At 44.5% G+C, this 27942-nt stretch overlaps 1 protein-coding gene and 1 pseudogene across 1 annotated transcript; one reads left to right on the forward strand and one right to left on the reverse strand.

Moving 5' to 3' along the window:
- Positions 1-4246: 4246 nt before the first annotated feature.
- Positions 4247-27843, forward strand: LOC118835387 (C-factor-like). The gene is made up of 6 exons (XM_036742577.1): positions 4247-4387; positions 13908-13959; positions 14311-14498; positions 16575-16730; positions 23828-23938; positions 27730-27843. Exons 1-6 carry the CDS (start codon positions 4247-4249, stop codon positions 27841-27843), a joined length of 762 nt encoding a protein of 253 aa, XP_036598472.1.
- Positions 4607-4954, reverse strand: LOC118835388 (annotated as a pseudogene).
- Positions 27844-27942: the final 99 nt, after the last annotated feature.

Raw genomic sequence — 27942 nt, forward strand, 5'->3', positions numbered from 1 at the left:
ATGAAAGAATTCACTTAGACGATTTTCTGTTAGCCATTCATTGGGAGCTTTATTACGTGAAGCACACGGACCTGAGATTTAGCAAGGAGCTAAACAAAGGTTTACAGAATACAGGAAAAAACCCATACTTATATAGACAGAAATCTATACAAACTTGTAGGATGGTGATGTAATTTTAGGGTTTCTTATGGGGGTTGGAGATTTAGGGGCAGGATAAGGACAAACAAGGTGAGGAAGGTTGTTGCTTTCAAGATAAGGAAAAATTGTCATGACACAAGATGAGGAAGATAAATGACAGGATAGGGAACACAGGATATGGGGGACAAAAGCAATTCTTTTGGTACAAACTGTACAGTATTTCAAGATAAGGGGGAACGGGCATTCAGATACCCTTAAGTTACAGGATCTCAAATTATAGGATGGGCTACAGAATGAACCTCAAACCCCCTCAGTGACCCTTACTATTTCTTTTAAACCTTAGGGTACTGTTTGTATCCACATCAGCAGCATTGCTTTTTGTGATGGCAAACAATTGGAAACAAAGTAGATTCTCATTGATTGGGGAATGGCTAAATAAATTGTGGAACATAAATATAATGGAATATTACTGTGCTGTAAGAAATCATATGTGTGGTGAATGCAGAAAAGTATGGAAAGGTCTGTATCAACTGATGCAAACTGAAGTAAGCAGAGTCAAGAAAACAATATATACAGCAACTACTTCCAATATATATATGCAAGCAACTTCCAATATATATTGAAAGAATGACACACCAGAAAACCAAAAGTGAATGTTGCAAAATTATAAAGAACAAGTATGACTCAAAAGAAAAGACAGGAGAGGATGATACCAACCCACCCATTTGCAGAGGGGGGAGGTCCACAAGTGTTGCACATTACATATGTTTGGGGACTTTTTCAGTATATTAATTGGTTGGGCTGATTTTTTCCCCTTTTTTCTGTCTTCTTTTTTTGTGTTTAAAAATATTAATGATTAATATGGGATGGTTCTCTAGAATGGGGAGGGAGAAGAATGCTGGGGAAAACTATGATGATGTAAAAAACAAAAGACATCAATAAAAACTTATTTTAAAAATATACATCTTTTATAGATGGAATTTCTCTTTTTCTTCTTCCTGGATTTTGTTGGTAGTATACAGAAAGGCTGATGATTTTATGGGTTTATTTTTTTTGTCCTGACATTTTGCTAAGATAATTAATTATTTCAATTAATTTATAGTTGGATATTTTAGGTTCTCTAAGTGGACCATCATGTCATCGACAAAAATGATGATTTTTTTTCCTCTTTGCAAGATTTCATCAGTTTTTCCCCTTATCTTGTTACTATAGCTAGTACCAAAAATAGACATTCTTATTTTACCCCTGATCTTAATGGAAAGGCTTTAAGTATGTTTCCATTACATACAATGCAGGCTCTGAGTTTGAAATAGATTCTATTTATCATATTAAGGGAAGATTCATTTATTCTGATGCTTTTTAATGTCTTTTCGGGGGGAGCAGGCAAGGCATTTGGGGTTAAGTGACTTGCCCAGTCACAAAGTTAGTGTCAAGTGTCTGAGGCTGGATTTGAACCCAGTTCCTCCTAACTCCAGGGCCAGTACTCTATTCACTATTCCACCTCGCTGCCCCATTTTTTTTTAAACAGAAATGATTATTGTATTTTGTCAAAAGTCTTTTTCTAAACATGTGATTATATCAATAGATCTGCTTCCACTTGACAGCCCTCTCTTTCTTCTCTTTCTCTGGCCTAGACCCAAACACTTTCTCTCTCCCTTTTTAACCCTCCCCCCTTTTATGATCCATCCTCTGAAGTTGAAATTTGTTTTCCTTATGATTATTCCCTCTTTAAGTCTCTCTCTTTCCTTATCCTTTCTCCTTTACTCCTATCCTCTCCAGGGACCTCTTCCATCACCTCCTTGCCAACTGCCTCCCTATTTTTGGATAGCCCCAGCCACGCTTTACTTCACACCTCCCCCCTCCTCCCCAGGTCACTTCTGCTACAATATTTTAGCCAATTCCTTCAATGCTATGTATGTACTCTTTCCTCTTTCCCTTCTCTCCTTCCCCTCAACCCCAGTTCTGGAACTGAATCACAATCAAACCAACTATGCCAAAGGTCCATTCACCATGCTTGTAAACTTCTGGACTAAAGTGTTTCTTCCCGGTCATAATTCCACTAAGGGTGGGACTTAATACTTTTCCATTCATTCATGCATTTCCATCTATTTATCTGTTAAATGTATTCCTACAAAAAACTGACCATGTGTTCAGCCCTCCTTTGTCTGGTTCAGATATCAATGATTTTTATGGGATGTCCCCTCCCCCTATCTCTTCCACCATCTTTGTATACTCTTCTTCAGATCTACCCCATCATGAGAAATAGAAAATTCTACTCTCTTCTTCCTCATTCCTTTCCTAGTGTTTTCTTCCCCTTCCTCCTTTTATTTTCTCTCTTGAGATCATCGACACAGAACAAAATTATCCCCAGTTCCTCTTTTATTTAATTACCTCTAGCGGCCATTAGATGGCGCCATAGTGCATAGAGTGCCAGGCCTGGAGTCAGGAAGACTGATCTTCCTGAGTACAAATGTGACCTCAGAATTACTTATTGACTAGCTGTGTGACCTTGAGTAAGTCACTTAACCCCATTTGCTTCAGTGTCCTCATCTGTAAAGTAAGTTGGAGAAGGAAGTGGCTAAACCACTTCAGCATCTTTGCCAAGAAAATCCCCAAAGGAATCATGAAGAGTTGGACATACAAGGGAACAACAAAACCTTCTAGGGTTGTTGTGAAGGAGATAATATTGATAAAGTGCTTTGCAAACCTAAACCACTACATAAATGCTATGATGAGGATGAGGATGATGTCTACGGTCAGAGAGCTATGGTCTTTAGGGTTCTCTGGAGCATCTCAAGTCAGTGTGACTGACTATAGGTTTCCAATTCCCTCCAGAACTTCTCTCTCTGAAAACTCTGGGTTTGCAGCTCCCCAGGAAAGGTAGCTACTGGCTTCAGATGCTTCTGGAGTGTCTCTGGTTAGAGGGTCGGCAGGTTTCTGGCTTAATGATTTGCTCTTAGATTGGTTTCCCTTCTCCAAGGCATCTGGTCTTTGTGTGGGATCCTAGGCTGAATGGGGAAAAAAAAAAACAAACAAACCACCTTACTTAGATACTTTATTCAACCCAATCCAATTTAACAAACATTTATTAAGTGACTACTATGTGCCAGGCACTTGGCTAGGTGCCAGAGATATAAAGCCAAAAATAAAATTGTATCTGCTCTCCTGGAGTTTACATCTCTTGGGGTAGGGGGAGGGGAAGGAGACATGTTTGTAGATAAGTTGCAAATTATATCCACATAATTTCCAGAAGACAGCCCTGACAATTGCGGAAATCAGAGACAGCTTCCCATCGAAGTTGGCAGGAATGTGGAGGAAGTTTGGGATGCTGAGAGGCAAAAGCAAGGAAGGAGTAAGTTCCTGAAGTGGAGGAAATGCCCTGTGGAAGTAGGGGAGCAGCCCTCATAGCAAGTGGAGAGCCTAGATTTTTCTGGGCCCATTCTAGAACCTCAAGTCTGTGTCCTGAGCCAGAGGACCCCAGGTGCGTAGCAGCTCAGCCCTTCCTGGTACCTGGACACTCTCACAGGACTGGCTACAGAACTAAGATCAATTCTCCTTTCCCTGGTGGGGCAGAGATAAGGGTTGTGATGTGTGGAGTTTTGGGGTAGAGGTAGAGGGAAGTAGGGGCAGAGGTAAGGGGAGAGTCTGTCCTGTCTTGGCCCTCAGCAGGGAGACACATGAAAGGCTGTGTGGAAATTCTTTCTCCAGTCCGCCAAATGCCTCCCCTGGGGCTTAGACCCATGGTGCTTCTTTCTCTCCCTGGGTCTCAGTTCCTCCCCCTCCCCCCCAGATACAACCAGTTGGGAGTCAGTGGCTCTTTGGCTGTACCTGATGCCAGCTCTAGTGACAGAAGTCACTTGTCGCAGATCTCTCTTGACTCCCGACTGATCTTCTGGGGGGTTTGTAGAAGGATTGCAAGATGGGGCCAGGACATTCCTGGGGTGGTAGTGTAGATGGGTGGAGGAGGGTCTGCCGCTCGGGGTCGGGGAGGGGCTTGGAGAGAGGCGGATCCTGAGGCGGGGCTTAGCCCCCTTTATCTTTCCCGCTCCGGACAGCCCCAAGCAGCTGTTTGCACCTTGGCGAGCTCAGATCCTGTATCGCTTGGGCCATGGCACTTGGGACATGCCGAGCGGTTCTCATCACCGGCTGCAACCGCGGCATCGGCCTGGGCCTAGTGCGAGGGTTCCTGGCTCGGAGCCCCTCTCCGGACCTGGTCATCGCCACCTGCCGCCACCCGGATCAAGCGCAGGTAGGAAGTCGGGACTCTTGGGTACCGGGCTCAGTCTGAAGGGGGCGGATAAACAGCGTCTGTGCGCTGGGGCCCCAGCCAGAGAAGCTACAGCAGGACGGATGCAGGTCAGACTTCGGGAGGGACTTTCCATCCCAGGGTGGTCATTTTTTTTTAAGATAGACCAACCATTTTATTTTCTTCTGATCGGTTCAGGAATGTTGATAGGCAGATAGCTCTTTACATGGGCTTTCGAGGGGATCTGTGGGCAGCACCTGCAGGTCTGAATCGGGGCGGGGGCGTCCGATCCTTCTGAGCCTCACGGGAGCGGTTCCTCACTACCTAGCGGTGGATCGCGCAGCTCACACAGTAATATAGTTTCACATGCAGTTTGGGCAGCACATAGGAGTCGAAGACGCTGGCCTCGGAGACGTCCCTGACAGCCGCGTCTTCCACGATGTTGCGGATAACAAATTTCTTGATGGCTTTGTCCTTGGGCACTCGGCGGGCGCAGTTGGTGCAGCCGATGGGCTGCACGTGGCCGCGACCCTTCTTGGCGCGCCAGTTGTTCCTCCTCTTCTTGGTCATCTTAGAAGCAGGGGCGGTCACTTTCACCCTTGCCCTGGGATCCACCTTGTGAGAGACTGGAGTGTGGACAATATGACTCCAAAAGCTCCCTCCCAGTCCCTGCGCTCGCTCAATTCGATTCAGCCAGTTTTTACTGAGCACCTCCTAGGCGGCCAGCACTTTTGGCGTTGGGCACCCCAAACCAAAACGAAATAGCCAGAATCAGGCTATTTGGGCTGGGCACTCGGGCGCCTGAGTTGAGGACCACTGGGCAGGGAGGCAGCCTGGGAAGTGACAAGTATGGGGGCGGGGGCAATGACATTTTAGCTACCCCTTTCTCTCCCTGTCTCTCCTCCTTTCTAAGTCCAATCTCCCTCCCTCCCAGCCCCACTGCTACTGCCCTTCCTAACCTGCCCCCTACCCCCCAACCTCTTCCCCATCCCCAGGCTGTGTGTAGTCTTGGCCAAATGGTAATGAATGACCACCTCGCAGGACTTCTATTCACTGTTCTGACTTTATCTCCTGCGTCCTTTTTAGAAGACACAGCTAACTCCCAGTAGAGTCCTGCCCTGCAGCCCCCAGTCCCGGACGTGGTGATTGTCTTTCCAAATTCTTAAGGCATCGGGGTCAGGGGAGGCAGTAACAGAGTCTGAACACCTGGGGTGGGCAGGGCTGGTGCGGGCAACGCGGACGCGGAGAGGCGCACAAAAGTCTCTTCAGGTGTCCAGTACTGCTATGTGGGGTCCTTTTTCAGTGGCTTCTGAAGCATTTAATTTCATGACAAGCCAACGTTTTCTTCTTCTTTTGCCTGATTTAAAACTGATGCAGTTTATTTGATGAATAATTGTTTAGGGGGCAGAGATACCCACGCATCCCTCCGTCCCTCCCCCCCCCCCCCAGGCCAGCGGAGGAAATCTCAGAAGTAGAAACAGGCAGGGTGTCCCAAAAGTCTTAGTGCCTTTGAGCTCCTGTACTGTTAAAGCTATTAAAAGTTCAAAGGTGCAGCAAGACTTTTGGGGTGCCCTGTATTTGCATAACAGAGTTAAAGCCCCTTTTTCAGACAGCAGGAGGCACAGCCTTAGTGTCTTGGAGAACTTTCCAGAAGAATGAACACGATACTGGACCTAGTAGTAGATAGCTGGATGGGACTGTTAGAAGCCGAGCAAAAGCTCAGGATATGATATATGATATGATATGACATGACACGACACGACAACACGACACGGCAACACAACACAACACGACACGACACGACACGATATGATATGATATGATCTCAGCAGTAATTCCCAGCACATGACTTGAGGGGTGGTCCTTTTCCCTTGTTTCAGCCAACATTTCTTAAGTGTGGACTATTTAAGTCACCCTTTTGTTCTGTGAGTCACACTGACTGGCCACTCAAACCCCTGAACCTCTGTTCTCGGGAGAGCTGACCCCACTCTCAGCCCCCGCCACGGGTCCTTGGCTCGACTGTCTCCTTCATTCCGCAGAGGGAGACAAAGACCACCTTGCATTTGAATCCTGTTTCTGATACTACCTGTATGCTCTTGAGCAAGTCACTTAACCTGTTTTTTGCCTCAGTTTCTTTATCTGTAAAGTGAGGGGATTGGACTAGATGAGCTCAGAGGTCCCTTCCAGCTCTCTGTCTATGAACAGCAGGGGCCTGAGGCAGTGAGGGGGGGTCAGCATCTGGCCTCATCCAAAGGATTCTTTTAGCCACAAATTCTTCTCGGAACCCTGGGCTGTATTTTAATGCAGGGAGCTGGGGCGGGGAGAGACAAAGGGAAAGATGAATGTCCAAGAAAAAGGGAGAGGGATGGAGAGGAGGAAAAGAATAGCTGGGGAGGGATAGGGGAAGAAATGGTGGTAGGGAATAAATGAAGAAAGAAGCGAATAATGAAAAGAAAGAAGAAAGAGACATACAAAACAGCTGGGTGATTGAGTGGGTAGTTTGCTGGGTTCAAATCTACCTCCAACCTTTATTAACAGAGACACTGATTAAGTCACTTAGCTTCAGTTTCCTCTTCCATTAAGTGGGAATAATACCATCATCTCCCTCCCCGAGTTGTGTAGATCAAATAAGATAATAGGTATAAAGCATTTTGCAAGTTTTAAAGTGCAGTGCACATATTCATTATTACTGGTTTTTTGCCTCTTAATCACTAGTCGCCTCTACACTGTCTCTTACCCAGCAAAAATCTAAACCTGGATCTTGCCTTGGGGGTGGGAAAGAGTTTGCTATAATGAAAAGATCACTGGATTGGGAAAGAACTGGAAGACCTGGGCTCTGGTCCAAGTTACACCAATAGCTGCTAACCAGTGCCCAGAAAAGGAAAGACAGAGGCGGAAGGCAACCAGGAATTGGGAAATGCAGAAACTACTGCCTCAGGTTCACCTGCACAAGCACATACCTTCCACTGTAATGTGTTGCTGCAAGTCACCATGGCCACTGGGGGTGGGGTGTAATGGGGAATTCCTCAACCCAACCATTCTAAGATCCTCCTGGGCAGTAATTCCTCCCACCTCAGTCCTTTTGACTGGAGGTCAAATAAATCAGTAGGCTAGACTGGAAGATTAAAAAAAAAAAAGTCTTAATCACCACCAGCTGGTGGGCTGCTGCCATGTGGAAGGGAGATACGTGCATATTAGGGTTTTACACAACCAATCACACGGCAAAATGGACATAAGGAGAATGCATTATGCACTGGGATCTAAGGAGTTGCCAAAGATCAGGTTTGTTCCTGTGGGATAATATTTTCTCAGTGGATAATCTTATCAGAGGGGCAGCTAGGTGGTGCAGTAGATAAAGCCTTAGCTCTGGAGTCAGGAGGACCTGAGTTCAAATTTGGCCTCAGATACTTACTAGCTGTGTGAACCTGAGCAAGTCACTTAACCTTGTTTGCCTCAGTTTCCCTATCTATAAAATGACCTGGAAAAGGAAATGGCATACCATTCCAGTATCTTTGCCAAGAAAACTCCAAATGGGGTAATGGAGAGTTTGACACAATTAAAACAACTCAACAACAACAAAAAGTCTTATCAGAATATAACATTCAGGCAAGAAATCTCTAAGGTAGTGAGGCCTCTGCCAAGATAGCATCTGTTAGATTCAGCTTGTTCTTACCAATCTGAGGGTCTTGATTTACACAACACTATAGCCCTGTTTCTTTTGCCTCTATAATTTCTTTTTTCTAGGGAGATGTTTCCCCCAGACTCATGGTGCACAGATTTATCTGCCTCCTCCACATTCCCCAAGTTGATACTTGCTAGAAAGTATTAGCAAATCTGTAGTTGGACGCCTAGTCTGAAGAGAATTAGGGAAGTGATGAAACAAAAAAATACATGGAGTACAAATCATACAAAATCCGGAACATTCTCTTCAAGAGTACTGTGATAAACTGAGAAGGAATTTTAAAAGCAGCTTCAACAAAACCTCTTAGCAAGAATGGAGGATCCTAATCATTTCCTCAACTCAGTTCTTTGGAGCTACTGTTTTGAATAGTAAGATCTATTTAGCAAAATTATCCACACATAAAGGTGGGGACAGAGACCGTAAGAACAGCATCTTTCTGTGTTACGTTATTACCAATAACATATACAATAACATATGTATTACCAATACATATACAATAACAAGAGCTGGAACATAGAGGGCCGGGGTTCAACCTTCTAGTTTTTATTTTAAATCTGGCACCAGGGTCTTAACCTTCCAAAAGGGTTAGGTTGCTCTAAGAAACAATAGACAACAAACATAAGTCTATGATTAAGAGTGTGTAAGAAATGAAAGAGTAATAATAATGAGAGAGTAATTAAAGGAAGAGGAATGCATCTTAATGTCCATTTAGATAATAGGCATCTTGCTCCATCTTGGGTTGAACTTTCTACTTCATGAAGTTATCTGCTTCGGGAAGCATTTTCCCTCGGAAATTCTGTATGAAGAGGGGTCTGTCCCAGACTGTTGTCCCTAAATTTTCCCACTTGGCCTGCTTACATTGAGATGGAACTCCCCACCTTGTTTCTAGGGAAGTAGTCATGCATTTCCACTTGTGAAGGTTCCCTAGGTAATGTTGCTCAGAACAGCTAGTGATAAGACAGGATAATTTAGTAGGGCCTGACAAAATCCAACTACGCTGGACTTCTAGTCCATGTGGTAAAAGCCAGTGCAAAACTTATGGAGTTAACATCACAAGCATCAGGGCCATAGGAAGAAGGTAAGACTAGGTGATCTGCAACTCATCTGGAAGTTTGGAGAATTTCAATATTCACATGCTATTTTTGCTTTCTACCTTTTCCAAACCCTGTAGGTGATATGGACAATGTAGTTTATGAGTTGGAGGAAGAATCTTAAAAGGATGATTGGTGACCTGACTGGTAAAATGAGTCCTTTATCTTGGTTTGAGAGAGAGAGAGAGAGAGACAGAGACAGAGACAGAGAAGAAGAAGAAGAAGAAGAAGAAGAAGAAGAAGAAGAAGAAGAAGAAGAAGAAGAAGAAGAAGAAGAAGAAGAAGAAGAGGAGGAGGAGGAGGAGGAGGAGGAGGAGGAGGAGGAGGAGGAGGAGGAGGAGGAGGAGGAGGAGGAGGAGGAGGAGGAGAAGGAGGAGGAGGAAGAAGAGAGAAAGAGATCTCAAGCAAGAAAAACATAATTTAAAAGTTTCTTTGACAACTATTAAAACAATTTTATACATGGAAGCCTCAATCCAACCTGAGAATTTATAGACAATTACTAAAACATATCCAAAGTTTGGGTATTTAAGCATTTGTATGAATACGCATCTGTGGATATTCAAATGGACCTTCTGGAGGGGGTTAGGCACCTTGTTTTAATTGTTTCAATCTTGTTCTCTATTATCTCCAGGATAAAATTTAAAAATATAATTTAAAATTATCATCTTTACTTGACCTTTTATCATTTTTTTAACTCACACAATAGCAGATGTTCTAAGGCTACCAATGCAGTTTCAGCTATAGTGAGTCCTTTAAATCTATTCTTTACCAATTGGAAAACATTTAGAAGCCAACCACATATATCCTAGCCCCCCAAAAGTAAGAGTCTGATCTTGCTGCCTTTCTCAAAGTAAGATTTACTACTTGATTAAGAATTAGAACTTTTTTGCATCTTTATAGTTTCCCCCTTTGAGGATATATTTTATCCTCCTATCAGGGGAGGCAGAAGGCTTATTTAGAAAGAAAGAACATGAGACTAAAAAGACATAATCTTATACATGACCATTTATCAATTAAGGAATGACTTGTATTCTTATAGATTTGACTCAGTTCTTTATATACTTGAGAAATGAGGCCTTTATCAGAGACACTTGCTATAAAAATTGTTTTCCAGCTCTCTGCTTTCCTTCTAATCTTGGCTGCATTGGTTTTGTTTGTGCAAATCCTTTTTAATTTAATATAAACAAAATTATTCATTTTACATTGTGTAATGTTCTCAATCTCTTGTTTGGTATAAATTCTTCCTTTTCCATAGATCTGACAGGTAAACTATTCCTTGCTCTCTTAATTTGCTCATGGTCATGATTATATATGAATATATTACTATATATGAATATATAACTATAAAACTAATGAGCAAAGAAATGGTAAGTTTAAAGAACTGTTCTGTCTTAGTCACCTACATCAGGAGATTGAAACAAACAGTGACCACAAATTCAGAAGAGTAGAAAATACCAGTAGCAGGGTCTTTTGTCCCTGCATCTTCATCATAGTAGGCTTTGCGATGCCTGGCAATCTTCATAGTAAGACTCATTATAAAATATTTCTAGTTCTTCTACCATGGTCAGAAAAATTTGCCATGAAAGGAAGAGAGGGAACATGGTTGTAACTATATCAAAACTGTTCCATCTGGCCTGAGCTTAAAGGCACGAACTGACCTTTCATGGGTATAAGAGGACAAAACTCCCCCAGCTCAGTCTGATTTCAGGCAAAAGCCATGCAAAAGGATTCCACATAATTCAAAGGTTCTCCTAGTCAGGCTTATGCTCTAATGGGCGGGAATCTTCCCTGTTTAGAAAGCAAAGAGCACAATGGGGAAATCAAGTCAGGAGGATCCTGCCATTATCTTTTAGAGAATCAAATGTTGCTTTTTTTAAACTTTTCTACTTTTTAAAGCACTTTTAGATACTTCTCTAATTGAGTTTCCTATCCACATTGTGTCACTGTAAACAGTCACTAGCTTCTTCTGATTTGCTTTTCCTTCCTCCCCTTGGACTCGGACTGAAACCCTGCAAACTATAGACTGCACCTCTGCACACACTGACTAAAGCTGAAGTAGATAAGTACCAATGATCAGATTATCCTTTAAACAGTTTAACTATCCCTAATAGATGCATGCCTCTCATAGTGTAAAAAAAAATTGAGGGAAATTAATCTTACCATCCTTGAGAACATCAGAGACAATCAGGAGTTGGGTTCCAGGAGGGTGGTGTGGGTAAGAAATCTTACCTGGTTTATCCACACAATATAAATTGTAATGCTTGAAAATTATGTAATTTCTCCCACCTCAGTCTTATTAACTGCAGGTCAATAAATCAGGAGGCAGGACTGGAAGAGTGAAAAAAAAGAAGACTTTAATATCACCTACTTTTGGGCTACTGCCAGATAGACAGCAACAGCCCTGGACTAAAGGGACACACACACACACACACTTTCTTGAGTTCAAATTTGGTCTCAGACATTTACTAACTGTGTGACTCTGGGCAAGTTACTGAACCCTGTTTGCCTCAACTTCCTGATCTGTAAAATGAATTGGAGAAGGAAATGGCAAATTACTCCAGTATCTTTGCCAAGAAAACCCTACATGTAATTATGAGGAGCTGGATACGACTGAAAAATAATCCAACAACATAAATGTGTATGTATATGCACACCTTAATACCTGTGTGTGTGTGTGTGTGTGTGTGTGTGTGTGTGTGTGTGTGTGTGAATAAACTGTTTTGCAAAGCCAATTAATGGTATTCAGCAGCAGAATGGAAATACGGACAATGTGTTAGCCTTGGGATCTGATGGAATTACCAAAGATAAGTTTGTTCTTGTGGGATAACACTTTTCTGTGTTTAAGCTTATTGGAATATCCTATTTAAGCAAGAAATGTCCAAGGTAATGGAGACCTCCTTCAAGCCAGAATCAGTTAGGCTCATCCTGTTCTTGCCATCCTGAGTGTCCTTATAACTCTGTTTCTTTGTCCTCGAAGGCTATTTTTTTCTCGAGAGGACATTTTCCTCTCATAGTGCATGATTTTATCTACCTCCTTTGTAAGTGAAATCCCCACCTACCTCTTGTACTGGAAGACTCAAGGAAGAGAAAGCCTGTTACAAAGAAGAAATATCCAAAAGAAGAGACATTTTCACAGCTTGTTTTGATAGGCCATAGAGGGGGGAGGTTGCTTCTATACACGTCTGTATCCCCACCTCCCTCAGCACTAGAATCTCCATCCCTAATCATCTTTGGGCCAGGAAAACCAGAGTTCAAATCTGGCTTCAACTGTGTAACCTTAGGCAAATCATTTAACCTCTGCCTGCCTTAGTGTGGATAATGTAGATAAAATATGGATAATTATGGTACCTGCTTCCTAGGACTGTTGTGCAGAATTAATAAGATTATATTTATAAAGTACTTAGCATAGTGCCTGGTGCATAGTAGGTATAAATGCTAGCTATTATTATTAATATTATTTATAATTGAAATAATTTGCTATTAGCATATAAATGCTAGCTATTATTAATTATTTATAATTAATATAATTATAGTTTGTTATTAGGGTATAAATGCTGGCTATTATTATTATTAAATCAAGAGTCTATTCTGTCATCTCAGCAAAAGGGCCAAGGCACTTGTCGAACTCTTTGGGAAGAGCTCCAATTGATAGCGGTCCACACTTTTGTGTTTGTCCTTCGTTCTCAAAGAGGACCATGACGTCAGGGAGATGATGACATGACTTGCAGTTGACATTGATTTGAGGGAGGGAGGGTTGTGCAAGGTCACCAGCCTCACTTTCTCCGTCAGAGCCATCTGGGTCCAGCGACCTGATATTCACCGGGACAACTGGAGATGGCCCATGATGCATTGCAAGACCTTGACCCTTTCAAGTTAAGGTCTTTTCAGGTTCTCACTTTGAGTGAGGTAATGCCCATTCGGTGAACAGAGTCCATATTCTATAATCTCACTAAGTGGTTGGGAGAGAAGAGTGAAATTCTGTCAAAATAGCCCAGTTTCCACATCAACCCTCACTATCTTTGAGCTCCATTGTGGGGAAAGGCAGCCCCTGCCTACACTACCCAGGCTATTATTTACTTTATTTGAGTTTCATCTGCTAATGCAACCCCCTGATTTTACAGATGAGAAAAGCAAGGTCTGGCCCAGAGAGAAGGGATTTGCTCTAGGTCATGTAGCTTGTGTTGGTTCTCAGGGCAGGAGTGGAGTCATGCTGTGTACCACTGGGTTCCACTGCAAAGATTTCCATGATTTGGGACTTCAGTGTGGTTAGTCATCTCATGCAGACCCCAGCCTCTGGGCATTGCTTATGCCTCAGACCTCTTCTATATGGTTAGTCACAAAAGCAGATGAAACCCTACGCTCTATTTCCCTTTCTCCCCTTTTCTCTCCCCTAAGAAGCTAGGTGGTGAAGTGGGTAGAATTCTAGGCCTAGAGTCAGGAAGACCTGAGTTCAAATCCTGCCTCAGATACTTACTAGCTGTGTGACCCTGGGCAAGTCATTTAACCCTGTTTGCCTAGGAGGCAGCTAGATGGCTCAGTGGGTAGAACACTGGGCTTAGAGTCAGGAAGACCTGAGTTCAAATCCTGCCTCAGTGTGACCCTGGGCAAGTCACTAAACCTGTTTCCTCAAATGTAAGATGGGGATAATCAAAGCCCCTGCCTCCCAGGGTTGTTGTGAGGATCAAATGTAATCATTGTAAAATGCTCAGCATAGGTCCTGGTGTCTAATAAATGCTTATTCTCTCCCCAGGAACTCCAGCATCTGAAAGAGCAGCATCGGAATCTTCGAGTCCTACAGTTGGGTGAGTGTGTGGGTTGGGAATGGGGAGCAAAAATAGCCCCCCATGGTTGGGCTCCCTGGCTTGAGGCCCAGGAAATGACCACAGTCGTCCCAACACAGACACCCGTGTTTGACTTCCTTTACGTGCCCCCGTCTGCAATCCTAGGGCTTTGCCGCTGTCCACGGCAAGGATTCCCCCAGGCCCACTCCCTGGCTTCACTTCCTCTGTCTGGGCTGTTTTAATCTCCATTCCCTGGATTTCTCTAGCTCCCGGACAATTTCCTTTGGTCAATTGCCCTATAGCTCAATGAACAGTGCCTTCCCCTGAATGGCCCCCTCCATCCTTCTTCCTCTGCTCCCCTCTCCACTCTAGATGTCTTGTGTGAAAACAGCATCAAGAAGGCGGTTCAGGAAACGGAGACCCTGGTGGGGGAACAAGGCCTTAACTGTCTCATCAACAATGCCGGCATCAACAGGATTGCCACCCTGGACAGCGTCACAGCCCAGGACATGCGGACCGTCTATGAGACCAACACCGTAGCCCAACTCATGGTCAGCAAGGTAAGGAAGACCAGGCCCCTGAGTCAGGCAGAGCAGCCCCCCCCCCCCCCAAAGCTTGGCAGAGAGTTAGGCAGCTATCACTTCATTTACTCATTCATTCAGCTAGCATTTGTTAAGTTATAAAAACAAAAGTGAATGGGTCCCCTGCCTTCAAAGAGTTTACATTCTATGGGGGGTGGGGGGGGGTGGGAACAGATCACATAGATAAATAAATACAAAATATACACAAAGAGGTTTCCAAGGAGGTCGTGGTGCTTGAGATGAACCTTGAAGTAAGAGGCAGAGGTGAGGAGGGATGGCATTCTGGGCATGGCATAAGCCTATGCAAAGTCTTAGAGGTGGGAAATGGAATGCTGTGGGTGAGGAACAGGAAGTGGGCCAGTTTTGCTGGAACACAGAGTGCCTGGGGTAGAGTAAGGCTCAATAAACCTAGAAAAGGTGGCCAGAGCCACATTGTGAAGGGCTTTAAATGCTGATCAGGGGTTCTTACTTCGTCTTAGAGGCAGTCAGGAGCAATGGATGCTTCTTGAGCTGGGGGGTGCTCAAGGGAGGGCAAGTTGCATCATCTGTGTCTACCTCAGTTTCTTCAGCTCTAAAATAGGGATAATAATAGCACTTCCCTTCCAGGGTGATTATGAAGGTCAAATGAGACAATATTTGTAAAATGTTTATAGTAGGCACTTAATAAATGCTTATTTCCATCCTTCCTACAACCTTTATGGGCCAGTGTGGCATACTAGCTAGAACCCCTGGCCTTAGAGTCCTTAGAATAAGTTACTCTAAGGCATTCTCAGGCAAGCTAGGCCTTAGAATAAGTTTCTTTTTAGGAAGAAATTTCTGTAAGCCTCAGTTTCCTCTTCTCAAAAATGAGAGTGGCATGAGACTAGACGGCCTTTGGGGTCCTTTGAGCTCTAAATCTATAGTCGTTTGCTTTCTAGGTTGTTGTTCAGCCATTTTTCAGTCGTATCAGACTCTCCACAACCACCACATTTAGGGTTTTCTTGGCAGAGACACTGGAGTGGTTTGTCATTTCCTTCTCCAGTTCATTTTACAGATAAGGAAACTGAGGCAAACGGAGTTAAGAGACTTGCCCAGGGTCATACAGCTAGTTCTAACTAACTCAGGTCTTCCTGACTCCAGGCCCAGCGTTTTATCCATTGTACCACCTAGCTGCCCCTGTGATCTCTAAGACCAGGTTCAAATCTGGCCTGAGACACTTAGCTCCTAGACCAAAGGTTCTTAACTCCAGGTCTGTGGACAAATTTCAGGCAGTTCATGAATTAGGATGGGGAAAAACCAATCATAACCTTATTTGCACTAACTGTATTTTTTAAAATATACTTAAAAACATGGTTCTGAGCAGAGTTCCATACTGACTGCCCAGGGGGCCCAGGGCACAAAAGATGGTTAAGATCAAAACCTTGCCTTAGGGACTACTCATCCCAGCCCCTTCATTTGGGAGATGAGGAAATCCAGACTGGGAATAGTGACTGATCCAAGGTCACATAGGCAGTAACTGGCCAGAATTTGAACTCAAGGTCTCCCTCCCAGGGTGCTTGTGAGATATTTGTAAAGTATTTTGTAAACCTCAAAGAACGACTAACCTATTCCCTACGATTATTAATGGAATCTGTGATCCTATACCCTATTCTTCCTGAGCTGGGTGATTAGCCCCAACTACTACCGTCAGAGGAAGGAGCTGTGTCTGAGCGGCTCATAGGAGCATGGAACTGACCTTGAGAGATTGTTGGAGTCCAATCTGTGGGCCTCAATTTTCTCATTTTTAAAAACTGAAGCCACCAAGGAATAAGAAGCAGGTCCACTCAGGAAGACCTGAGTTCAAATCCGTCCTCAGACACTTACTAGTTGTGTGACCCTGGGCAAGTCACGTCACCCTGTTTGCCTCAGTTTCCTCATCTGTAAAATGAACTGGAGAAGGAAATGACAAACCGCTCCAGTGTCTCTGCCAAGAAAACCCTGAGTGGCTCATGAGGAATAGGACACGACTGAAATAGACTGAACCACAACAGGTGTCCAACCAGATGTTGAGTGTTCCCTCCTTTCTACCTTCCCAAGGAGTTTCTCCCGCTCCTGAGGAAGGCTGCGTGCCAAGACACCATCATGGGCATTCACCGGGCCGCCATCATCAACATGTCATCCTGCACCGCTTCTATGCAGCAGTTCCGTCAGTTCAGGAAATCCGAGTTAGTGTACCCTTACAGGATAGCCAAGGTAAGGGGGCTGCGGTAAGCACAGAGGGGCGGCGGGGTCCAGGACGCCAGGAGCAAAGCGCTCTGACCACGCAGCCGGGCGATCCCCGCTGGCTCAGCCGCCACAGCGGAGGTTCTGCCGAAGCTGGCCGAGACCGCCGTAGCCTAGCGCTGGCTGTCCATCGTGGCTGGGGAGATCCTCCTCCTCATCACTTCTCTTCCTCTCAATTGTCTCGAGCTCCCTTCAAAGCCCACTTTCTCAGCGCCCTCCCCCCCTCCCCCAACTCCCCCTCTTAAGATGACTTTGTACACACTTTGCATTTTCTTATATACTTGTATGCCCCCTGGAGAGTGTAAACACCTCGGGGTCAGGGACCGAGACAGACTAGCTGAGAGCAAAAGTTTATTGAATCGAATGGGATTTGGAGTCGGGAAGACCTGAGTTCAAATCTCCACTTCGACACTTACCGTGTTAAAGCCTAGCTCTGACATTAGAGGACCTAGGTTCGACAGACCTTGGGCAAATCTCCTCACCTTCGGTGCCTCAGAAGTCTCGGCGCACCTACCTCCTAAAGCTGTCGTGAGATTCAACCGAGACCGGCGCTTTTCAAACCTTAAATCACCGTATAAATGTAAGAGAGTCCTGGATTTAGAGCTCCAGAAATGGAAAGCCCTACTATGTGCCAGGAACTGTGCTAAGCACGTCACAAATGTTATCTCACTTGATTCTCACAACAATCCTGCCTGTTACACCCATCTTACAGTTGAGGCAGAGAGCCGTGAAGCAGCTTGCTCAAAGTTACGCAGCCAGGAGTGTCTGACGCTGTATTGGAACTAAAATCTTTCTAACTCCAGACACGGTGCTCTTATTCACTGTATCACCTGGCTAACCTCACAGGCTATTGAGTCCAGCTTCTTCATTTTACTGGTGAGGAGACTGAGGTCCAGGAAGGTTAGGTGATTTACCCAAGGTTCCGTAAGCCCTAAACCTCAGCAGTGGGATTTGAACCCAGAGCTAAGGGGTTTGATTCCAGAGTTAAGACTTTTCACCATACCACACTAACACTCATTCCTAATTCATTCTTCCTTTACGGTTTAAAAACTGTAATATGAATGTGTATGTATAGCCTACATCAGATTGCACGCCATCTTGGAGAAGGGGGATGGGAGGGAGGGGGAGAAATTTTAGAACTCAAAATCTTTTGGAAGTGAATGTTGAAAACAAAATAAATAAACGAATAAATCAATTTTTAAAAAAGCAAAAAAAAAAACCCCAACCAAACTCCCAAAACTGATCAACCACCTTCAGATGGGATCCAGATTATTCTTCTTTTCTATGTCAGCTATTTCTACATATTTCTGTTTACTTTATTTTTTTTTTTAAATGCAATTTATTTATTTAACATATTTGGTTTTCAGCATTGATTTTCACAACATTTTGAATTACAAATTTTCTCCCCATTTCTACCCTCCCCCCCACTCCAAGATGGCTTATATTCTGGTTGCCCTGTTCCCCAGTCAGCCCTCCCCTCTATCACCCCCCTCCCCTCTCATCCCCTTTTCCCTTCCTTTCTTGTAGGGCAAGATAAATTTCTACGCCCCATTGCCTGTGTATCTTATTTTTTAGTTGCATACAAAAACTTTTTTTGTTTTTGAACATCTGATTTTAAAACTTTGAGTTCCAAATTCTCTTCCCTCTTCCCTTCCCACCCACCCTCCCTAAGAAGTTGAGCAATTCAACCTAGGCCACACATGTATTATTATGTATAACCCTTCCACAATACTCATGTTGTGAAAGGCTAACTACATTTTGCTCCTTCCCAACCCATCCCGCTTTATTGAATTTTCTCCCTTGACCCTGTCCCCTTTCCAAAGTGTTTGTTTTGATTACCTCCACCCCCATCTGCCCTCCCCTCCATCATCCCCCCGCCTTTTATTTTTTTTTTATCTTCCTCCCTTTTCTTTCCTGTGGGGTAAGATACCCAACTGAGTATGTATGGTATTCCCCCTCAGGCCAAATCTGATGAGAGCAAGGTTCACTCATTCCCCCCTCACCTGCCCTCTCCCCTCCTCCCACAGAACTGCTTCCTCTTGCCACCTCTATGCGAGATAATCCACCCCATTCTATCTCTCCCTATCTCCCTCTCTCAGTATGTTACTCTCTCATCCTACTTAATTTCTTTTTATTTCTTTTAGATATCTTCCCTTCATCTTCAACTCACCCTGTGTCTGCTCTCTCTCTTTTACATATATATATATATATATATATACATAAACACACATATATATATATACACATACATACATATACACATAGATATATACATACATACACATTCACTTATATATATACATAAACATATATATACACATATACATATATATGGATATTCCCTTCAACTACCCTAATACTGAGGTCTCATGAATCATACTCATCATCTTTCCATGTAGGAATGTAAACAAAACAGTTCAACTTTAGTAAGTCCCTTGCAATTTCCGTTTCTTGATTACCTTTTCATGCTTCTCTTGATTCTTGTGTTTGAAAGTCAAATTTTCTATTCAGTTCTGGTCTTTTCACTGAGAAAGCTTGAAAGTCCTCTATTTTATTGAAACTCCATATTTTGCCTTGGAACATGATACTCAGTTTTGCTGGGTAGGTGATTCTAGGTTTTAATCCTAGCTCCATTGACCTCAGGAATATCGCATTCCAAGCCCTTCGATCTCTTAATGTAGAAGCTGCCAGATCTTGGGTTATTCTGATTGGGTTTCCACAATACTCAAATTGTTTCTTTCTGGCTGCTTGCAGTATTTTCTCCTTGATCTGGGAGCTCTGGAATTTGGCAACAATATTCCTAGGAGATTTCTTTTTGGGATCTATTTGAGGAGGCGATCGATGGATTCTTTCAATTTCTATTTTGCCCTGTGGCTCTAGAATATCAGGGCAGTTCTCCTTGATAATTTCCTGAAAGATGGTATCTAGGCTCTTTTTTTGATCATGGCTTTCAGGTAGTCCAATAATTTTTAAATTATCTCTCCTGGATCTATTTTCCAGGTCAGTGGTTTTTCCAAGGAGATATTTCACATTGTCTTCCATTTTTTCATTCCTCTGGTTCTGTTTTATAATATCCTGATTTCTCATAAAGTCACTAGCTTCCACTTGCTCCAATCTAATTTTTAAAGTAGTATTTTCTTCAGTGGTCTTTTGGACCTCCTTTTCCATTTGGCTAATTCTGCCTTTCAAGGCATTCTTCTCCTCATTGGCTTTTTGGAGCTCTTTTGCCATTTGAGTTAGTCTGTTTTTTAAGGTGTTGTTTTCTTCAGTGTATTTTTCAGTATTTTTTTGGGTCTCCTTTAGCAAGTCATTGACTTGTTTTTCATGGTTTTCTCGCATCCTTCTCATTTCTCTTCCCAATTTTTCCTCTACTTCTCTAACTTGCTTTTCCAACTCCTTTTTGAGTTCTTCTATGGCCTGGGGCCAGTTCATGTTTTTCTTGGAGGCTTTTGTTGTAGGCTCTATGACTTTGTTGTCTTCTTTAGGCTGTATGTTTTGGTCTTCTTTGTCACCAAAGAAAGAATCCAAAGTCTGAGACTGAATCTGGGCATGTTTTCGCTGCCTGGCCATCTTCCCAACCAACTAACTTGACCCTTGAGTTTTTCAGTGGGGTATGACTGCTTGTAGACTAACGAGTTCTATGTTCTACGTTTGGTGGGGAGGTGCCAGCTCTGTCAGAGCCGCACTCCTCCTTCCCCAAGGACCCCCAGTCCAGACTGGGCTTAGATCTTCAGCAGGCTGTTGCACTCCTGCTCTGATCCGCCGCTTAATTCCTCCCACCAGGTGGGCCTGGAGCCGGAGGTAACAACAGCTGTAGCTGCCCCACCTCCGCTGCCCCCGGGGCTGGAAGCCGAACCGGGAACTCCTTCCACTCCCGCAGCTTTTCCCACCAACCTTCTCCGCAGTCTTTGGTGTTTGTGGGTCGAGGGGGTCTGGTAACTGCCACAGCTCACATATTCAGGGCGCTAGGGCCCCCTCCGCCCGGCCTCTGGTCTGGATCGTCCACGCCGCTCAGGCTGGGCTCTGCTCCACTCCGTTCCCAGCTCCTAGCTCCGTGTGGAATAGACCTCACCCAGAGACCATCCAGGCTGTCCTGGGCTGGAGACCTGCTTCCCTCTGCTGTTCTGTGGGTTCTGCCGCTCTAGAATTGGTTCAGAGCCATTTTTTATAGATTTTTGGAGGGACTCGGGTATGGAGCTCACTCTAGTCCGTGCTTACCAGCTGCCATCTTGGCTCCGCCCCCCTTCTGTTTACTTTAATAACAAGTAAATTTCATCAAGCATCCCAGTGAATTAAAAAGGACAGCTTTCAATGTGTATTATACACATCCTACAATTTTGGCAGATGCCTATGGAAAAAAAAAATCTACGGGCATGCTCTAAATCTCTTCAGGTGCTTTATTTTAGCCCTAATGTACTGTATTTCTAACTAGTGCTCCTTTTGCCCCAAATGTTGAGTTTATTTTATTATGTGTGTACATTTTGTCATAGGTGCTTCAGAAAGCAAATTAATTACTTATCTCAGATTGCTAACGTGAGAGTAAGAAAGCCCATATTAGATAAAACATAGCAAAATATTGTGCTCCATTCATCAGAAACTTAAAATTTAAGGGAGACAATGAAATTCAAAGGATAGGGAAATTGGCTTTCTTTTGAAACAAATTCCTATATTTAAAAGATCATGAGACTATTAAGGGTCCTAAAAATTAATTATATAACTTGTTCTCTTCTTATTCTGATTCCTTAAAGTGTGCATTTGTTGAAATTCACAATACAAACTCCCAAGACCCAAGTTGCCTTTATGGTCAGAAGATTATAAGATGGTAAAGATGACCACCAGGGCTTTTCGTTTTTTCTCAAGTTATCCGCGTTAAAGTAGAGGCCGCTAGGGGGCGACATAGATACGGCGCCAGAGTGGGAGTCAGGAAGCGTCAGTATAAATTCTGCCTCTGACACTTTACTAATTATGTGACCTTAGCCAAGTCACCTAACCGCAGTTTCATCCCCGTCTGTGAAATGCGGATAATCGCAGCACCCACCTCCCGGGGAAGCGAGGACCTTAAAGTTTTATATAAATGCTAGGCCTTCTACTCAGTACTATAAAAAAAAGCTGCGTTATTCTTTAAACTGCCACAATGATCCTGGCATGAAAGTGGATTCTTTCACTGTGAAAGATCTCAAGATTAGAGAGAAATAAAGCTGTCTCTAAGTCAAAAATCTGCCAATTCTCAAGAAGGGACTGTTCTTTTAAAGCTTTCCTAGGTTTCACCGGCAAAAATTAGTTCCTTTTTCTATGTAATTAATTTGTTTTTAAAATATGACACATGGAGAAGGAGGTCTAACTAGTTTGATAGCTGTAACTGATTTAATAGAAATATTTTTGCTTCAAAATGATAATTCATTTTTCTCACCTTTATGAAAAATATTAGACCATACGGCATCATTGAATAGATTGAACAATGATGGCCTCTAGCCATTATGTTTTAGGAGTATATGACTAACTCCAGCAATCAGTAAACATTTATTAAGAACCTACTATGTGCCAGGCACTGTGCTAAGCACTGGGGATACAAAAAGAGACAAAAGACAGTCCCTGTCCTCAAGGAGCTTACAGTCTAATGGGAGAGACAACACGCAAACATATATACAAAGCAAGCTATAGATGGGATAAATAGGAAATATTGCCCAGAAGGAGGGCATTGGAATTAAGAGATGCTGAGAAGACTTCCTGTAGAAGGTGGGATCATAGCTGTGACTTACAGGAAGCCAGGAAAGCCATTAGGTGAAGAAGGGAGGGCTCTCCAGGCATGGGGGACAGCCAGAGAAAATGCCCAGAGCTGAGAAATGGAGCGTCTGGTTCTTGGAACAACCAGGAGACCAATGTCACTGGATCCAAGGGTGTGGAGAGGGGTAAGGTGTAAGAAGACTGGAAAGGCAGGAGGGGACTAGGTTGTCCAGGGCTTTGGATGCCAAACACAGAGGATTTTGTACGTGTTCCTGCAGTTTATTGAGTAGGGGAGTGACTTGTCATTCCTGCATTTTGGCCGAATGAGTATGGATTGAAGTAGGGAAGAAGCCTGAGGCAGGCAAGCCCACCCTCAGTCATTGCAATAATCCAGGTGTGAGGTGGCCAGGGCCTGTACCAGGGTGGGGGCAGTGTCAGAGAAGAGAAGGCGGCAGATTTGAGAGATGCTGCAAAGGTGATATTGACAGACCTTGGTAACAGCTTGGATGTGGGGGATGAGAGAGAGGGAGGTACAAATAAGACCCTGCCCCTGTCCTTGTGGAGCTTTCCATCTAGGATGGGGATTCAAAGCTTTCTTCTGTCCTGAAGTCTTTGGCAGTCCCGTGAGGCCTATGGACTCCTTCAAATTTTATTTTGTTGCCTATATTCACAACGGGAGGAAATGGTAAATTTCAGTGAGACGTCTTTCTTTTTTTCCTCATTCAAATTCATGGACCCCTGGGCATCTATGGTTTGTAGACTCAGGTTAAGAGCCCCTGGTTGTTCCTAGGATCTTGCATTAAATTTGCATTCAAGGTTCTTGTGTGTAGTCATTTTCAGTCATGTCTGACTTTTCATGACCCCATTTGGGGTTTTCTTAGGGACATACTGGAGCAGTTCGCCATTCCTTCTCCAGATCATTTTTCAGATGAGGAAACTGAGGCAAACAGGGTTCAGTGATTTGTCTAGGGTCACACAGCTAGGAAGTGTCTGAGGCTGGATTTGAACTTAGAGAGATGAGTCTTCCTGACGTCGGGCCCAGCGCTCTATCCACTGCACCTGTTAGCTGCCCACTTCACACATAGTAAGCATTAATGGAAATTAGGTGGCTTAGCACTAGGCAGGTCAGGAAGACCAGAGTGGTTAGGGTTAGGGTTAGGGAATTATGGGAATTTCCTTCCATTTAGAGCTGTCTCAGAGTGGCGTGGGATACCTGGGGAAGGAGTGGGTGGATGCCCTCTTTTCTGGAGTGTATTAGAGGGCCTTCCCAGGGAGGGGTGGTTTGGCTCCTGAGGCTCCTCCCAGCTCCCAGTCTCTGAGTGTCAGTAATTCTCTTCTCCCAGACGGCCCTCAATATGATCACCTGCTGCCTAGCTGCCGATCTGATATCTGATGGGATCCTCTGCATCTCCATGAATCCAGGCTGGGTCAAGACGGACATGGGGGGGAGCAAGGTGAGTGGCCACCACATCTCACATCCAGTTGATTTAGGCAGGAAGAGCTCAGTCCTGACATTTCCCCCCATTCTATCTACCCAGGGGCTCTGACAGCCAGTGCCGCTGTTTGTCACCAATTACCCGGTCCAAAGGTCTGTCCCTTTGGGTTTTGCTTTGTTAAGTTTAACAGAAAGGGCCAGGAATCCCCTAGGGAATGTAGCCTCTCCAGTGGCATTTGCTCCTGGCAGCTCCCTCCTCCCAGGCTCCACCCTGGGAGCCTCTCTTTTCTCCACATGGCCTGGCTTGGTCTGCTCTCTCTCTTTCTGCCCAATGCATTTGCAGCTGGTGGTTGTCGAGTCTTAGATGGAGAGAGTTGGGGCAGGGGGAGGAGGGCAGTGGTAAGAAGTATAGAGGTTTAAAGAGGTATCACTTCACCCTGTGAGGATGATTTGGGTAAATTTTCTACTGTAGATTGGCTAGAGAGATGAGGATGAGGAGTTAGGGACTAGGAAGCGGAGGGTGGAAGGAGCAGGAGACACGGAAGGTGAGAGGACCAGAGATTTGACTTTGGCCCTGCCGTTGTTAAATGCTTTGCATGGAGGCATAAATCATACCCATGTCACGCTCACAGATGACATGAGATCATAGCATCCCAAGAGGGGAGTTGGAAAGCTCTGAAAAGGCCCTCTGATCCAACCTTTTCATTTTACTGATGGGGAAACCGAGACCAAAAAAGAGGATGAAACTGAGTATTTTAGCTAATATGTTGGAGGAGGGAGTCTGGATCCCAAAATAACTCAACAAGCTAGAAGGATGGGTCAAATCTAACAAGATCCCATTTTGTAGAGATTCAAAAGGAGTCCTGTATTGGGATTAGAAAAAAAATAATCTGCTGTCCAAGTACAAGACAGAGAGGCTAGAGTCCAAGGGTGGGGAACCTGCGGCTTTGAGGCCACATGTGGCCCTCTAGGTCCTCAAGTGCAGCCCCAGGCACAGGTTCCCCACCCCTGGAGGCTGGACGATAGTTCATGTGAAAAAGAATGAGGGTAGGAGGGAGGCATTGAACTACTCTAAGACTGTGAGCTGCAGAAGAGTCATTGATTTGAGCTGATAAATCAGGAGATAACTTCTTCTCGTCATGGACCCCTTGCACAGTCTGGTGAAGCCTTCCCAGAACTATGTTTTAAAATGCATAGAATTAAATACATGGGGTTACAAAGGGAGGTTATACTAAAATGGACTGTAGGTAAAGAAGGCATTTCCTCACCTGGGAGTTCCGGACTCTGATGAAATCACAGGTCTGGGCACACACTCCCAGACTCAATGTGAGTCAACGGTGCAGTATGGAACCCAAGGAAACTGATAGGATTTTAATAACGGCAGTGTGACCAGAATGAGGCAGGGAAGGAGAATCTTTCCACCCTTTGTCCTGCTTAGACCACATCCAAAATCTAGTGGCCAATTTGGGGAACCACATTTCAGTGAGGCCACTGACAATCTTGCTCCATGGATGGCCTCCTCTGATGTCTTATTGGGCACCGTGTCCCCATGGAGGTGACTCCATGGTCTCCAATTTTTCACCAGTGCATTAGAAGCTCCAGTGGGTCCTACCTGGCTAGAAATCTTTGGGTGTGGCCCCTGTGACAGATTGGGTCTGCTGTCTGAGCACCAGCCTGGCTATGTGGGGAGAAGCGCATCATCACATGAATAGACTGATCACTAGGTGCTGAGTTCTATGGCCGTAACAACCCATGAACCTAAGAAAAATGCAAAAAGCCCCTCCATCCTGGGTGGCCTCCCTCTTCTGCATGCACAATTGTGAAGCAAAGGGGACTGAGGGATTCTTCTATAAACCTTTAATTACTGAGGTTCTAAACATAAGACCTTTTTACAACAACCAAGAAGATGTACTTTTGTTGTTCAGTTGTTTCAGTCATGTCTGACTCTTCATGAGCCCATGTGGGGTTTTCTTGGCAGAGATACTGGAGTGGTTTGACATTTCCTTCAAATCTGGCCTCAGATGCTTACTAGCAGTGTGATCCTGGGCAAGTCACTTAACCCTGATTGCCTCCAAAAAAAAAAAGAACTTCTGGTGTAGACCAGCATCTCATAGCATATACCAAAAAAGGGTCCACATGGATACATACATACCTGTCACATAAAAGGTGACAGCATAAGGGGTCTTGGGGTTTGTCTCATCAACTCAAGGCCTGGTAGCTATGTTCTTCCCTGCCCCCCATTTCCATTTAATGTGGCCTTTCTTTCATGAAAGGATGTTCACTTCACAGATGTAGCAAGAAGGAGGCCTATTCTTCCTGGTCCTAACTGGGTCTCTAAGGGGAGAAGCAGCCTTCTAGCTTGGATCAGCTTCTACATATGGTTGGTACCCCTCAGACGAGGTGTGACAGCCTGCTGGGTTCTCATGTCTGCTTTTGCTGACCTGGGTCCAGAAAGGCACTCCCCAAGGTCACCCCTTGCTCCTTGGGGCATGGGCATGGGGCAGACTGGGCTGGCCTCAAAAACCCATCAATATCTAAGCCTTCAGGACTTCGTCCCCTCGGAGGCCGTGGAGCTCTAAGAAATGGGCCTCTTCTTTCTTCTTTCCTGTTTTTGGTGAAGGGAGTGGAATCTCTGGCCTTGTGACTTTTGAAAGGTCAGGAGAGTCACAAGCCACGAGAACAACAGAATACTATCTTCCGTATATAATCAGAATTTCAAGGGGCCCAAAGGACAATGGAGGGCTGAATGGGGGGCGGTGGATAAAGTACTGCACTTGGGGTTGGGAAGATCTGAGTTCAAATTCTGCCTCAGGCACTAACTAGCTGGGTGAAATCCATTTAACAGCACCATCCTCTTAGGATTATTGTGAGGACCAAATAAGATACCATGGAAAGGGCTTTGCAAACCTCAAAGTGCCATAGAAATTCGGTTATTCTCATTTACCATTTATTGTTAATGAGTACAAGCAGGTTGTGGACTCTGACCAGCAGTGACTTGTGTGCAGAGTGGTATGAAGGGGCCCATTCAGGAGAAGCTGATCAGACGGTGAGAAAGAGGGCATCACAGATGGGCAGCCCAGGGGCTATCCTGGTGCCCCGAAGATGTTAAAAGGAGAAAGGAGGAGGCGCCCAAGGATGGACAGGCTGATTGGGAAGCAGGGAGGAAGAGTCAGATTTTTACCTTCATTGGGGTTAAGATTTAAGGACCTTTGGTGGTGGGAGCTTTGTGGCCGTGCAATGGGTCTTGGTGGCCCTGCAATAATCAGGCTCTGAGGAGAGTCCACCCACAGACAGTGGGTTTACACACTTATCCCTAACTTGTGTTATGACCTGGATCCTCCGCTCTAGTTTGAAATGGACCAGGTTCAATCTTAGAGCCTTCTCCTAAATCATTTTTTCTTTGATGACTCGTGCCCTGACTCTGGATTTTTCCTGATTATATCAGAATTTGGCACCTCTTGCTTCTACCCAGAGACTCCCTTTGAAGCAATAGAATATTGATCATGCACTTAACCCCAATTGCCCTGCCTTCCCCCCTCTAAAAATAAAGAAAAAGAAAAAAGAATATAGCTCGTGCCTACGTAAAAGGTCCATCTTTGTGAGTTCAAATCCAGCTTCAGACACTTGCTAGCTGTGTGACCCTGGGCAAGTCACTTACCCTTGTTGGCCTTGGTTTCCTTATCTGTCAAATGAGCTGGAGAAGGCAATGGGAAACCACTCCAGTATCTAGAAAACCCCAAACAGGGTCATGAAGAGTCAGACGTGACGTAACAACGTTTTTCATTGTTATTTCATTCTGTCTCTTCCCAGGCTCCCCTGCAATTAAAAGAGTCCATCCCAGGGATTCTCAATGTCTTGGCCAATCTCAGAGATAAGGACCATGGGACCTTCCTGGACTGGAGAGGAGAGGTGCTCCCCTGGTAGTCCTGGCTGCCCCCACCCTGGGCAGGGGGCCCATTATTCCTTCAGCCCCACCCACCCCCTTAGCCACTGAATCCCACAATTCCATGGAGCCATTCACTC

Source organism: Trichosurus vulpecula, chromosome 2 (genome assembly GCF_011100635.1).
Source record: "Trichosurus vulpecula isolate mTriVul1 chromosome 2, mTriVul1.pri, whole genome shotgun sequence".
Classification (NCBI taxonomy): Eukaryota; Metazoa; Chordata; class Mammalia; order Diprotodontia; family Phalangeridae; genus Trichosurus; species Trichosurus vulpecula.